The sequence below is a fragment of the Tamandua tetradactyla genome, chromosome 2, assembly GCF_023851605.1.
Source record: "Tamandua tetradactyla isolate mTamTet1 chromosome 2, mTamTet1.pri, whole genome shotgun sequence".
NCBI lineage: Eukaryota > Metazoa > Chordata > Mammalia > Pilosa > Myrmecophagidae > Tamandua > Tamandua tetradactyla.
The window spans coordinates 93472389-93487236 of NC_135328.1; the positions used below are offsets into that span (position 1 = coordinate 93472389).

Genomic DNA, 14848 nt, shown 5'->3' on the forward strand with positions numbered 1-14848 from the left:
CAGACATTAGATTCAAAGACACAGCTATGCTGAAAGAGAGAGCTTAGAAAAATATATCCCATGCAAACAGTAATGGAAAAATAGCTGCTAGAGCTGTTTATCTTAACATCAGATAAAATGGGCATTGAGACAATGTCTTTGTTAGGTTATATAACAATTACCACTAACTTAGTGAATTAAAACAACACATATTTATTATCTCAAAGTTTCTTTGGATCAGATGTCTGGGAACACATTAGGTGGATCTTTTGATTTGAGTGTTATAAGCCAAGGCTGGGTTCTCATCAGAGGCTGGAATAAGGAAGAATTTTCCTGCTATTCAGAGATAAGGGCATATGGGAATCTGGGATCCCTTGTGCTCTTGGTAATCAGTCCTAAATAAAGTAAAATTTCAGTGCCATAAAAGCCATGGTGTATTTTAATATATGGATCACTAAACTAGATGTTAGAGGACTTTGAGGAGGAGGTGGAGAGGGACTTAAAATCTTAAAGTCTTAAGTTTGAATTTTGTCATACGGAGCATGAAAACTTTTGAATGAATGTCTTTTAGTGCCCATTACAAATGAAAAAAAAGTCAATAATTCTGTGATTACCTGAGTATGATGATGAGACTCCATAAGATTACAACAATAGCTGCTATTTATGAGCATCTACTATGTGGCAGGCACAGTTTTTTACATACTATCTCTAATCCTTAATAAGATGGGCACCGTTACTCTATTTTTCTGGTGAAGAAACTTAGAAAGATTAACTTGAGTAAGCTCACGTCTGCTGGCAGAAAGCAAAGCTAGGAGGAAATCACAGTTTCCACCCTACAAGTATCCTTGTAATTTATGTATCATTATAGATTAAATTGTTTGTTTCCTAGAGTCATTGCCAGGAACCTTCTATGAAGGAGTCTGGAAGACAGGACTTGCTAAAAAATGTCAACAATGTCAGCCAGCTCTATTTTTAATTTTTGAGAATTTATTGATAGTGTCTTATCATAACTCACCATCATTCTGAAGAGCCTGTGAACTGACAGGGGTTGAAGACATATAACAAAGGCTGTCATATACTCTGTACCAATTAAAAGCTAAAGCTTTAGCAGTTTTAAAGAAAACTGCTTGCGTTTTCATAATGAGGTTGTTGCTCAGAGGCCATACTTTGGGCAGCAGGAAGAGTATGTCTGCAGGAAAAAGCAATGATGTGCTATACTCCAAAGCCCTTAATTAGATTCATTGTAGATATCGCCCTCAGGAAGTGGTAGTTTAATTTAATCACATTAATTGTCTCAGTCACTGTAAAATTTTTTTTTGACTGCTATGGAAGTCACGTAAAATATAGAAAAGTTGAAGAAAAAAAATGTCGGTTCACCAGCATAATAAAATCAGTTTTATCTGATTTGGTACATTTTCTTCTACCTTTATGTTCAGAGGCTTTATTTTTTCTACAAAGTTGCAGTTATACTGTAAATACAGATTGGTTTTCCAATATTTTCCAGTTAACATTACACTGAAACTGTTTCCCTACATTATTTCATACTCTTCATGAACACTATTTCACATTCTAGTCAATTACTTAACTATTGATATTATTGCCAGGTTGATATTTTGACTGAAAGTCACTAGTGGTGATGTTTGTGCATTGTCTGGACATGAGATAACGTGGTAAGTCTCAAAATCATAGTGCCATTTGAATGGCTGTATGTAAAGAGAACTGAGCTGGTATTTGCCTAGAAAGTAGAACAGCTATTTTCTTCATGGTGTAATGGGTGAAAATGTCTGGCAGAAATCTAGCAAGTAATTCTTAACCATGGCTCCATAAAATTGCTATTGGGCAGTCTGATTTTTGCCATTAGATAGAAATTTTTATAAAATACAACTTTAATCCATGCCGTTATGGATTAAATAATCTTAATATCTTGATAGATTTCTTAGGGAATTAAAACATGCCTGTTATTTCCTTACTATGTGCTGAGCTCTTTTCTAAGCACTGGATATAAATAGTAACTTTTTTATTTAGACAGATTTCCTGATACTATCTTTCTTTTTTAAGTAGACGTGCTAAAATTTAGAGGACCTAATGTTGTAAAGGCTATAAATTCAAATCAATATATCTCTTGAAATACAATGAATCTACTTTGACATTTGAAAAAAATCAATTGAATAAGGTAAAAAAGAAAAATCCAAAAACCTTCTGCTCTCAATATTCTGTAAAGATTTTCTATTTCAAGTATTTTGACCTATTTACAGATCATGTTACCCAATCCTTCTTTTGGAAATACAGTCACTTTAGGTTAAATAATCCAGACACCACTGTTCTTTTTTTCAAGGAAATAAATTCTCAGACTGGAAGGAATGTGGAACGCTGAAATGTCACCTGGTGATGATCCCTTGCCCTTAGGGAGGACCCCATGTATAGCACCACTATACAGTTTAGGAACATAAAACTCCATCCTATTTTAAAAGATTTTAAAACGAAGCTCCGCTTGCTCTTTTTCTAGGTCTAACCATTACCAGTTGCTAGAATATAATTTATTGCGTGCAACTTTAATTCCTTAGGCTCATCTTTAGCCCATGTCCTCATGTTCTCAACTCAGTGGAGATAGGAACACACAGCTTCCCATACTGGCGTAACATTTCATGTATTTGGAGACTGTGATTTCAGCCTTCTTTTTAATAACCTGCATGGTCCACGATTGAGGAGGAAAAAGGCGTGACTGGTAATGAGGAAAGGGTAATACTAGCTATGGTGGATTCAAGTCTTATTTCTTTACTTTCAGGTGGACAGTGCAAAGCCCTTTGGTGAGATTCTTTCAGAGCCTCATTCCCTAAAGGCTAGAAGAAAATCCAAGTTTTCGAACTTTCCCTTTCCAGTGAGAAGAGGTACTTAAATTTCTTCTGTTACTCATGTACATTTCCTTATGGGAACTAACACTTCCTACTTCTAAATCTTCTTTCATTCTGAGAAATCACAAGTTACTTTGAAAACTGTGGGCCTAATTCTCGAGAAGTTTCCAGTAGTGGAGTTTCCAGAGAGGCATTCCCCATGGAGTAGAGTCAGCTGAGAAGCTGTCCTTTTGAGTGTTCCCCTGGCTGTCAGAGGGAACTGTTCTGGGTAGTGTTGCTAAGTGTGCTTGGGCTGGGCTGGGAAAGCAGAGAGCCGCTTTGTGCCAGTGTGAAATCCTTGCAAAAGTACCATTGATAACTAATAAGTAAGACTTGCCATTTTTTTCTGGAATGGAAAGAGCAGTGCATTGGTAGTGACTAGGAAACATCTGCTTTCTAAGATTCCATGTCAGTGACTGGGGGAGCCAACTTTTTCTGAAGTAGTTAGGTTAAGGCAGTGGATCTCAAACTTTTAAGTCTTGGGATACTTTTTCATGTTCTTAAAAATTACTGAACAGGCGGGCAATGGTGGCATAATGGCCGAGTTCTCACCTGCCATGCCGGAGACCCAGGTTCGATTCCCAGTGCCTGCCTGCCCATGCGAAAAAAAAAAGGCACTAAAAAATTACTGAGGACCCCAAAGAGCTTTTGTTACTGGGGGTTTATCTATCAGTATTTAGCATATTAGAAATTAAAGCTAAGATATTTAAAAAATGCAAGAAGACACAAGCATACATTCCATTAGCCATCAGAGTGGTGATGACATCACTCATCATGAAGCTTTCGGAAAGCTCCATTGTACAGTTGTGAGAGAATCAGAGTGAAAAAGAGAAATCATATCTAAGTATTATTAAGAAAATAGATCTTGCTGATCTCCTGAAAGGTTCTTGAGGACCCCTGCGGAGGTTCCTGGACCATATGTCAAGAGCCACTGGGTTAAGGCATGTTTGTCTTGGAGGCCTTTACTTTATGATTGAAATGTATGAACCATGTGAATAGGCAGTGAAGTACAACCATTCCTGAACTTAATACAAATTCTCAGGCTAGGAAGGAAATTGTGGTAGACAAGTCCTTTGCCTCCTGGTAGGACTGGACCTGTACCATCGTTGCCAACTGTGCTCCTTACCCTAGGCTTGGAGGTTTATACTTTTAAGGGTTTGCATAGCCTACTGTGGTAACTCAAGCCACCATTTTTGGATACTGGAGACTGTCTGACAGCAGCCAAGCAAGGACAGGGCACAGGTTTGAGACAGAAAGTGTTTCATTACCTCTAGCATTTAATTTAAGTCCTCTGAACTGAAAATCACCCATGTTGCCTTTAAAAGCAACACTGCCTTCCCTGTTACTGTGAAATCTCAAGGAACAGCCAAATTCCCTTTTGTGGGGGGGACAGGATGGGCTTAATGCTGGTTCAATTATGATAGGGCTCATGCATTACAGTGGTCTAGACCTTTGTTTTTTCTTAATCCTGTGATTAAGAAAGAAGTTGGTAGACTGTGTACAGGTCACACACCAAGTTTTTTGCATACCTACATTTAGAGAAGATGTTCACACTTCTGGGATTAGCTTGCAAGCCAGACCTTTGTTTAGGTCACCTGTCAGCTCATTCATCCAGGCCTGAGGTAGAATAAAGCAGAGCTTTTCAATCTTGAATATGCATTAGAATCCATGGAGAACTTGTTAAATTACAGATTCTGATTTAGTAAGTCTAGGTTAGTACTGGGTGGGCATGCTTCATTTCTAATGAGCTTCAGGAAATGCTGCTGCTGCTGCTGCTCCATGGACCACACTTTGAGAAACAAGGGTATAAATGCAAACCCCCTGTGAAAGAGAATGCTCAAAACTAGTGCCAAGAGATGCCACAGGGTAGATTTGTGATTATAGTTGAAAAGGGCCTTATTGCTGGTTCCTGCCCAGCTGGGAGTATGAGAGAAGAGAGCATCTGGACAAATGTACTCAAGAATTCCTGCATAAATAGGATTCCATGAAAACCAGAAATGTAGTTAATGGCAAAGAGGCAGAGTATACGAATTCTGTATTAGACCCACATTGCTTTCTTTTAGACTCTGAATCCCTGGGAAAATACTGGTTTTCTTGGCTGCTTCAGGGTTACTGAGCTTGTTGCTTCACTTTAGACACGTTTTTACCCTTCTCATTTCCATACATGCATCATTAATAATGTAATGTTCATTGCTGACCCCGATGACAGAAGAACTACCTGTAGGTTGACAGCAAAACCTATAGGTAGAATTGCTGTGACTCAAAACAGACTTAAAACTGATAGTGCAATTTACAAGGGAGCATTTAAATTCCTTAATACTTCATTCATTGTCTAATATTTTTGTACTGCGGTGAAATAAATGTAACAGCAGCTTTAGGGGTAACTGGGATTAATGAGTCATTGAAACACCTGTTCCTCTTTCTTCTAGCGTCTTCTCTTGACAGCCTTGCAGCTAACATAAAGGTAATTTTAGAAGAATCATTTGTATAATGATTTATTTCCAGCTTTTTAATGTCAATTATTGTGCTTTCTCCAGTCAGTGGTAGAAAGGTATATTTCTACTAGTGCTGCTTATGGAGTTTGCTGTAGTTTAACTAGAGTTTAAGAGGTGTCCAGGCTCTACTGTATACTTTGCTTTGGGGTAGTTGGTTTGTTCCCCTAACATAAGCTCTTTTCATTTGATGGTTGAATCACCAGTGAGGGTGTATGGAGTCTCAATAGCTACTTTAACAGTAGTGGCTTTGGCTGCTTTTTCTCTAATCAAATAATTTTGTACAGAGATGTGATAAATCATTTGTTCTTGAAGTTTGATTGGTTGACAAGGTGAAGGCTCAAAGAGTCTCATGTTATAACATGAGAATATTTGTGTGTAAAGAAAGTCGAGTATACTATGCTTCTTATGCCATAACATATAAGTATTTTATTAGAAAATATTTTATCTTTCCCAAGTGCTATAATCCCTAAATTCCAAAATTCAAAGTGTAGAATTTATCTTTATTCTGGTTTGTTAATAGATGTCAAACATACAGAATTGTGTGATACAATGTTGCTTATTTTTCCTTGATTTTAATTCCTGAGTATTTTGTCCCTAGTCTTCTCTATTCCCTCCCCACTTTTATTTACAGGAGATCCCAGGACAGAGGTTCTATTATCTCTTCCTTGTCCCATCCCACCCCCAACTTTAAATTAAACAAACCAAACAAAACTACAACTAAAGAATAATGCACATTGTTACTCAGGTTATCAAAGAGCCAGATGAGCGGATTGTTTTCAGGAATGAATCACCATCACCGTTAGATTCGAGTAAGTTTGGAAAGCCCTTGCCCAGTTATAGTAAGCAAGGAGATACCGATATCTACCGGGAAACTTCATTTGCCACCTCTCAGCATTCCAGATCTCCCAGTCCACTTCTGGATCAGCACCTCCTCGAAGAAAGGTGAGTGACAAATGCCCTTGCTCTTTGCTTGAAGATTGCATTAAGGACTGGCAGGGGTAAAGCCAGGTTACTTCATTAGTTTACTTCTTAGGTATATTCAGCTTATGACACCTTGATTTGAAAACATCATTATTCCTTTAAAAATCTATCCAAGAGCCAGAATTAAGCCTTTGTCTTGCCTCTGGAAAGCCTGTCTCAGAATATGTTTGTTGAAAATGAGACAAACAACTAATTTTGACAAAGATCCTATTAACCTGTCCATTTTTATCTGTATAATTTTTAAAAATAAAGCTTTTTTATTTCCCCAGTGTAAAAGTGCTCACTATAGAAAGTTAGAAAATTAAAAACAAAAAGGATTGAAAGAAATCACCCATAATCCTCCCAGCCAAAGATCGACATTATTAACATATGGGTGTCTTTTATTTCTCTTTTTCTAGATGGTATTTCTGGGTTCATTTATGTTGTCGCAAATAATAAAAAATAAAGTTGCATTTGTCTTGAGGACAGACCAGAGACTGAGAGGATAAAGGCCACACCTTTATTTTCCAAGCGAACTCTCCAGCAAGGTGACCAGTCAGCCCAGTTTGCCAGGGACTGTCCCTGGTTTTAGCACTGAAAGTCCTGCATCTCAAGGAAACCCCTCGGCCTCAGACAAGCTGGGACAATTGATCACCTTAACTCCAGGGAGTGCCACCAAAGATATTTTTAAAATAGCTGTTTTGGTTAATAGTACAATTACAAAAATGTTCTTTTGTGAGTTTAACAAATGTACCACACTGGTGCAAGTTGTTCAAATTAGGGTGGTTTATGGGAACTATTTATTTTATGCATTTTTTATGGACCTACAACTTCTCTCAAAAAAAAAAGACACTTCTATTTTAAACAAAGGATTTGGCCATTTGCTTTTCTCTGCATTATTAGTGATAAGAATAAGAAGAGTAAACCTCATATCAAAATAATATGATTGATCACAAAAGGAACTCATACATGTAAATATATCCCAGAACCAAATTGGTCTTGAAATTTTAACAGGAATGTATATTAAATTTGAGTAGATTAAGAACGTGGCAATCCATTTTTAGTGTTTTATAGAAATGATAGAATAACTTTACATTAAAATGTTTAAATCATGGACTTGGGAAAATCAAACAATATTTTAAAAATCTATTAAATCATGGTGTATTATATATTAATTAACATAAGTAAAAATTAAATGGTGAGAAAGTGTTAAATTCAGCAATGCCACATCAAGACACAGGCAGCCCTTCCTGTGCCCGGTCCCCATTCCAAACTGGCTTATCCTCTTGCTACCAGCCTGGGACCCAGCAGGTTGGCAAAGCAGACAAGGATACCCTGGAATTAAAGGCTAGAGAATCAGGCTCTCATACTCATCTGTCTGTAGGTGCTGTGTAATCACACAAATATTCCACCTCTTCAGACCTCAGATTCCTCATCTGAAAAGAAGTCTGGGATACTGTGTTTGAAGTTCCATACTCATACTACCAAAAAGTGCCTCTCTGCTGCCAGAACAAGGACAGCTCAAGGCTTTTGTCTAGGTGTCTTGCTTATGAACAACTCCCGAACTCCTTATTATGAATAATAGAGTAAGCTTTTCTAAGGGATTGAGGCAGACACTTCACCACCACCACTAAATGTGAGTGGTATATACTGAGCAGAAGTACAGTCACACTGCAGGGAAGCCAGAGCAATCTCCCATTGGTTGGGAGATCTGGAAAAGCCTCATTTCTCCTTTAATAGAGAGCTTAGATGGTTTGCATATTTATTCATCCATCTTTCTTGATTCTAAACTCTGTCCTAAACACCCAGTTCCAATCCCAAGAATTTTGATTCAGTAGCTATGAGGCAATTCTTATGTCACTCAGGGTTGAGAATCACTGACTGCTGCATACAAATATTCAACAAAGATGGTTGGGAATGGGGATTGGGTAGAGGGAGGGCTGTCTCTGACTTGATGTGGCATTGCTGGATTTAACGCTCTCTCACCATTTAATTTTTTTTTAACTTTTTTTATTAATTAAAAAAAATTAACAAACAAAACATTAAGATATGATTCCATTCTACGTATACAATCAGTAATTCTTAATATCATCACGTAGTTGCATATTCATCATTTCTTAGAACATTTACATCAATTTAGAAAAAGAAATAAAAAGACAACAGAAAAAGAAATAAAACAATAACAGAGAAAAAAAAGATTATACATACCATACCCCTTACCCCTCGCTTTCATTTACCACTAGCATTTCACACCAAATTTATTTTAACATTTGTTCCCCCTATTATTTATTTTTATTCCATATGTTCTACTCTTCTGCTGATATAGTAGCTAAAAGGAGCATCAGGCACAAGGTTTTCACATTCACATAGTCTCATTGTGAAAGCTATATCACTGTTCAATCATCCTCAACAAACATGGCTACTGGAACACAGCTCTCCATTTTCAGGCAGTTCCCTCCAGCCTCTCTGCTACATCTTGAATAACAAGGTGATATCTACTTAATGCATAAGAATAACCTCCAGGATAACCTCTCTACTCTGTTGGGAATCTCTCAGCCATTGACACTTAGTCTCATTTCACTCTTCCCCCTTTGGTTGAGAAGGTTCTCTCAATCCCTTGATGTTAATTCTCAGCTCATTCTAGGGTTTTTCTCAGTCCCTTGATTCTGAGTCTCAGCTCATTCCAGGATCTCTGTCCCATGTTGCCAGGAAGGTCCACACCCCTGGGACTCATGTCCCACGCAGAGACGGGGAGGGTGGTGAGACTGCTCGTCATGTTAGCTGGAGAGAGAGGCCACATCTGAGCAACAAAAGAGGCTCTCTTGGGGGTAACTCTTAGGCCTAAATTTTAAGTAGATTTGACCTATCCTTTGTGGGGTTAAGTTTCATATGAACAAACCCCAAGACTGGGGGCTCAGCCTATAGCTTTGGTTGTCCACACTGCTTGTGAGAATATCAAGAATTCAACTTGGGGAAGTTGAATTTCTCCCCACTCTCACCATTCCCCAAAGGGGGCTTGCAAATACTTTTCCAGTCACTGATCAAATCACTCTGGGATTCATCGGGGCATCACTCTGGACAAACCAACAAAATCTCATGTCCTACCTGAGATTCCAAGTACTTATGACATTCAATCAAACTATCTACATGAGTTATATTAGGAAATGCTCTAGTCAAAATATAAATTTTGTAACAAATAAACATTTTTTGCTTTAGTCTCACACATAAGGTGACATTTTAATGTATTAATTATCATCTGTTTTCAGCATCCTGCAATAATGACACTCCTTTGTTCTTCTTCATGCAAAAACATTTTTAAACTTTGTGCATTTAGTCACTATCATTATACACTCTAGGCATTCCTAGATTATACCATCTCAATCTTTATCGTCTGTCTTTCTTTGTGATTTCATTTATGCTCCAGCCCTCCTCCCTCTCTCATTCTCATATGCAGCTTCATTCAGTGTTTTAACATAATTGTATTACAGTTAGGTAATATTGTGCTGTCCATTTCTGAGTTTTTTTTTTTTTTTTTTTTTTTTTTTTAAGACAGAGAGAAGGAAGGAAGGATAGAAGGAAGGAAGGAAGGAAGAAAGGGAAACATTTTCTTGTTTTATTGTATTCTGTTTCTCCGTTTTTGTTACATGGGCTGGGGCCGGGAATCGAACTGAGGTCCTCCGGCATAGCAGGCAAGCACTTTGCCCGCTGAGCCACCGCGGCCCGCCCCATTTCTGAGTTTTTATATTCAGTCCTGTTGCACAATCTGTATCCCTTCAGCTCTAGTTACCCAATATCTTACCCTATTTCTATCTCCTGATGGTCTCTGTTACCAAGGAAATATTCCAAGTTTATTCACTAATGTCAGTTCATATCAGTGAGACCATACAGTATTTGTCCTTTTGTTTCTGGCTAATCACACTCAGCATACTGTCCTTAAGGTCTATTCATGTTGTTATATACTTCATAACTTTATTCTGTCTTAGAGCTGCATAATATTCCATCTTATGTAAATATCACAGTTTGTTTAGTCAACTGTCTGTTGATGGACATTTTGGCTGTTTCCATCTCTTGGTAATTGTTAATAATGCTGCCATAAACATTGGTGTGTAAATGTCCATTTGTGTCCTTGGCCTTGTGTCCTTTGAGTAGGGACAGCATATAGATGGGTCCTGTTTTTTAATCCATTCTGCCAGACTATGTCTTTTGATTGGACAGTTTAATCCATTAACATTCAGTGTTATTACTGCATGGGTAGTACTTTCTTCTACTATTTTGCCTTCTGGATTTTATATGTCATATCTAATTTTCCTTCTTTTTACCTTTACTCATAGTCTTCCTTTCTACACTCTTCTCCACACCTCTCTCTTCTGTCTTCGTATCTGTCTCTAGTGTTCCCTTTAGTATTTCTTGCAGAGCTGGTCTCTTGGTCACAAATTCTCTCAGTGATTTTTTGTCTGAAAATGTTTTAATTTCTCCCTCATTTTTGAAGGACAATTTTGCTGGATATAGAATTCTTGGTTTGCAGTTTTTCTCTTTTAATAATTTAAATATATTATCCCACTGTCTTCTTGCCTCCATGGTTTCTGCTGAGAGATTTGTGCATAGTCTTATTGGGCTTCCCTTGTATGTGATGGATTGCTTTTCTCTTGCTGCTTTCAAGATCCTCTCTTTCTCTTTGACCTCTGACATTCTGATTATTAAATGTCTTGGAGTATGTCTATTTGGATCTGTTCTCTTTGGGGTATGCTGCACTTCTTGGATCTGTAATTTTAGGTCTTTCATAAGAGTTGGGAAATTCTCAGTGATAATTTCCTCCATTAGTTTTTCTCCTCCTTTTCCCTTCTCTTCTCCTTCTCGGACACCCACAACACGTATATTCATGCACTTCATATTGTCTTTCAATTCCCTGAGTCCTTGCTCGTATTTTTCCATTTTTTTCCCTATAGTTTCTATTTCTTGTCGGATTTCAGATGTTCCGTCCTTCAGTTTTGAAATCCTATGTTGTCTCTCGAAATCTACCATTGTAGGTTTCCATTGTTTTTTTCATCTCTTCTACTGTGTCTTTCATTCCCATAAGTTCTGTGATTTGTTTTTTCAGACTTTCAGTTTCTTCTTTTTGTTCTTTCCTTGCCTTCTTTATATCCTCCCTCAATTCATTGATTTGGTTTTTGATGAGGTTTTCCATGTCTGTTTGTACATTCTGAATTAATTGTTTCAGCTCCTGTATGTCATTTGAATTGTTGGTTTGTTCCTTTGACTGGGCCATATCTTCAATTTTCCTAGTGTGATTTGTTATTTTTTGCTGGCGTCTAGGCATTTAATTACCTTAATTAGTTTATTCTGGAGATTGCTTTCACTTCTTTTATCTAGGGTTTTCTTGCTGGATGAATTTGTTGTCTATCTGTTCTTTGACATTCCGTTCAGCTTTATCTGGACCTTTAGCTTAAGTTTTGCTTAACGGAGGAGAATTTTTCAGTTCTTGTTTTCTTGTTTCTTGCCCTGCTTGTGTGGTGCCTTTCCCCCACACACACTTAGGAGGGTCTACTTAGATATTATAGACCCCAGCCAGATTTTCCTAGACCAAATTGGCCTCCTATCAGGAGAAAAGAGTCACCTGTGTCGGTTTTCTCTGAGGGTGAGACCCAGCAGGTTGAAAGACTTTCCTGTGAAGTCTCTGGACTCTGTTTTTCTTATCCTGCCCTGTGTGTGGCGCTTGTCTGACTGCAGGTCCCACCCGCATAAGATGATGTGGTACCTTTAACTTTGGCAGACTCTCCCTGCTGGGGGTGTGGTGGAGACAGAGGAGAGGTTGTAGGCTGGTTTTAATGGCTTCAAATTACCAAGCCCTGGTGTCTGAATTCCTTGATGGAGGGATTCCACCTGAGTTGGGCTTCACCCCTCCCCTGGGGAAGGCACATGCTCCAGATAAGCCCCCAAAAGAACTCACTTCTGCCTATTCCTGAGACAGTTGCAGCCTGAAAAGGGCTGGTGCTGTATCCAGAGGCAGTCAAGCCTTTGTAGATACACAGCCACAAAAACCTCTTGTTTCCTTCTTTTATTTTTTCCCCTTTTTCTGTCAGTCCTGCCCCCTTGGCACGGGGGCAAAAATGAGCAACCTCCACTTTGATCAGGTTCACCTAAGCTGGGGGCCTATTTTTAGTAGTCAGAATTTGTTAATTAGTTCCACAATTGGCGTTTGATTGTGCCCAGTCCCTGCTGCTGGTAAAGTCCTTTCCTTTCCCCTCTGGGAAGCGGCCTGTGGGGGAGGGGTGCTGGCTGCCGCAGTTTGGGAACTCACGGTTCTGGGGGATGCTCGCAGCCGGCCCAGCTGATCCAGACTGAGGTACACTGTGTGTCTGGTCACTGACGTGGCCCCAGGAGCTGTTCTGTACTGTTTCTGGTTATTTAGTAGTTGTTCTGGAGGACGAACTAAAACACGCACGTTGTTAAGCCGCCATCTTGACCCAAAGTCCGGGAGATTCTCACCATTTAATTTTTACCTATGTTTATAATCTCTAGTTTAAAAAGTGCTTCAGATGGGAATTTGCATTAAGCCTGGAATGGAAATACAACTTTTAAAACATTTCTCCTGATCTCTGGGAACTTATATCCTAACAGAGAATGTAAAAAAAACAATGTATACAAATAGCTTACCAGGCAGTGCTTTGTGAATAGCACAGACCAATGCTATAGGAGCATAAAGGAGGCAAGCGCTTCTAGAATGTTCCATGTGGACCCTGAGGGGGAGTGGGGATTAGATCCTCATAGTTGATGGAGGTGAGGGACCAGAGGTATGAAGCAGGGGGCGCTGTCAGCTGCTAGTTTGGTGAAATAGTGGGTGCCAAGGCTGAAGGGCCTGAGCAGGACCCTGGGAATCACGCTGTGAGGTTTGGGCTTTGATTTGAAGGCACTGGGGAGCTTTTGAAAATTTAATCACAGGAGTTGGCAAATTACTTTAGGACAGTGTCACTGACAGCACTGTCAGATGGTCATGCCACATGTCCAGAGATTTATCATTTATCTCTGATGAGGCAGCACTCTGTGTGCTTAAAATCACTCAAAGCTGATAACTTGGGACCTCAGTGGGCTCTGAATTTGTAAGTAGGACCATGATCTATGAAGATATAGAGCAACATGGCCACAGAGAGGCAGTTCCTGCAAAGATTTTAGAGGGGTCACAAAAGCAGACCCCAGAACACTAGGTGGCAGCTGCAGTATGTCCTCACCGCATGGTTCTTTCAGCTCAGGACCATTGTGCCTCTCTCTCTGTGCCCCAGGATCACCGGGGTGCACACATGCCCTAGCTGATTTAATACTGAAATCAATAAGGGCCAGGGTTGGCAGGGATGAGTTGGGAGCTACATTTCAGAGTGAGAGTCAGCCCAAGGTTTTAAAAGAGAAATTGGAAAACCCTTTTTACTCTCAGGGTGAAAAAAAATGGAAGTCAACAAGAAGAGAGAAGCACTGTAGAGCCTATTCTCCAGCTCCACCATCTGGATAACATCATATCCCTTCAGCACATGTCCTCATTCTTCCCTCTGCACGAGGAGAGATCCCCATGAAGGAAGCAGTAATAAAGGCATGGCACTGCTCCAGTGTGTTTTGAAAATCATTCTCAGAGATTTTCAAAAGCAATATAGATACTCTATATTAATAGTGATGACAAATAGTCATTTTGATACTGGTTACTCAAGACTTCATGATAAAGCATTTACATGCTTACTGGTGGTGGCTATTTTTAAGAAAATTTTTAATTTCCTTTAATTGTGAAAAATAACATGTATACAAAAGAGCAATAAATTTCAAAGCACACACTGCAACAATTAGTTATAGAACAGATTTCAGAGTTTGGTATGAGTTACAATTCTACAATTTTAGGTTTTTCCTTCTAGCTGCCCCAGGGCACTGGAGACTGAAAGAAATATCAATATAATGATTCAGCAGTCATACTCATTTGTTAAATCCTATATTCTCTGTTATAACTCCCCCTTCTCCTTTGATCTTTCTTCCAATCTTTAGGCGTATTTGGGCTATGCCCATTCTAACTTTTTCATGTTGAAGGGCTGTTGATAATATGGGATGGAGGGTGGAACTGGTTGATGTTCTAAAGAGGCTGGCCCCTCTGCATTTCAGGCCTTATCTGGCCCAGGAGCCCATCAGGAAATTGTAGGTCTCTGGAAAGTAATCATAGTGCATGGAACCTCTGTACAATCTCAGATAAAAGATTGGTTTTGATTGGAACAACCCTAGGTGTTCTTTAGGGTTGGCAGGAATGGTTTTGATTGGAATTTGGCAAACCATGATAAATAGCCATATCTATATCTAGTTGAAGCTTGTACAGCCATAGCCTCCAGAGTAGTCTCTCAGTTCTGTTTGAACTCTGTCAACCACTGATACCTTATTTGTTACAATTCTTTTCCTCCTTTTGGTCAGGAAGGCATTATTGATTCCATAGTGCCAGGGCCAGGCTCATCCCTGGAAGTCATCTCCCATGCAGCCAGGGAGACTTTCATACCCACATAG

General features: G+C 39.1%; 1 protein-coding gene across 6 annotated transcripts in view; it reads left to right on the top strand.

The window, feature by feature from the left end:
• Positions 1–14848, top strand: part of SPATA6L (spermatogenesis associated 6 like) — a 100966-nt gene that overhangs the window by 44074 nt on the left and 42044 nt on the right. For 4 of the 6 annotated variants that reach the window (XR_013170465.1, XM_077148278.1, XM_077148276.1 and 1 more), the window contains 3 exons: positions 2765–2867; positions 5300–5334; positions 6111–6307. Coding sequence is in view for 4 of the 6 variants with exons in the window: in XM_077148278.1 (XP_077004393.1) it covers positions 2765–2867; positions 5300–5334; positions 6111–6307 (335 nt within the window). In the remaining 2 variants the exon portion in view is untranslated. Of the gene's footprint in view, positions 1–2764; positions 2868–5299; positions 5335–6110; positions 6308–7745; positions 7934–14848 lie in introns of those variants that run through there. The other 2 variants (XM_077148277.1, XR_013170466.1) reach the window with 2 other exon arrangements.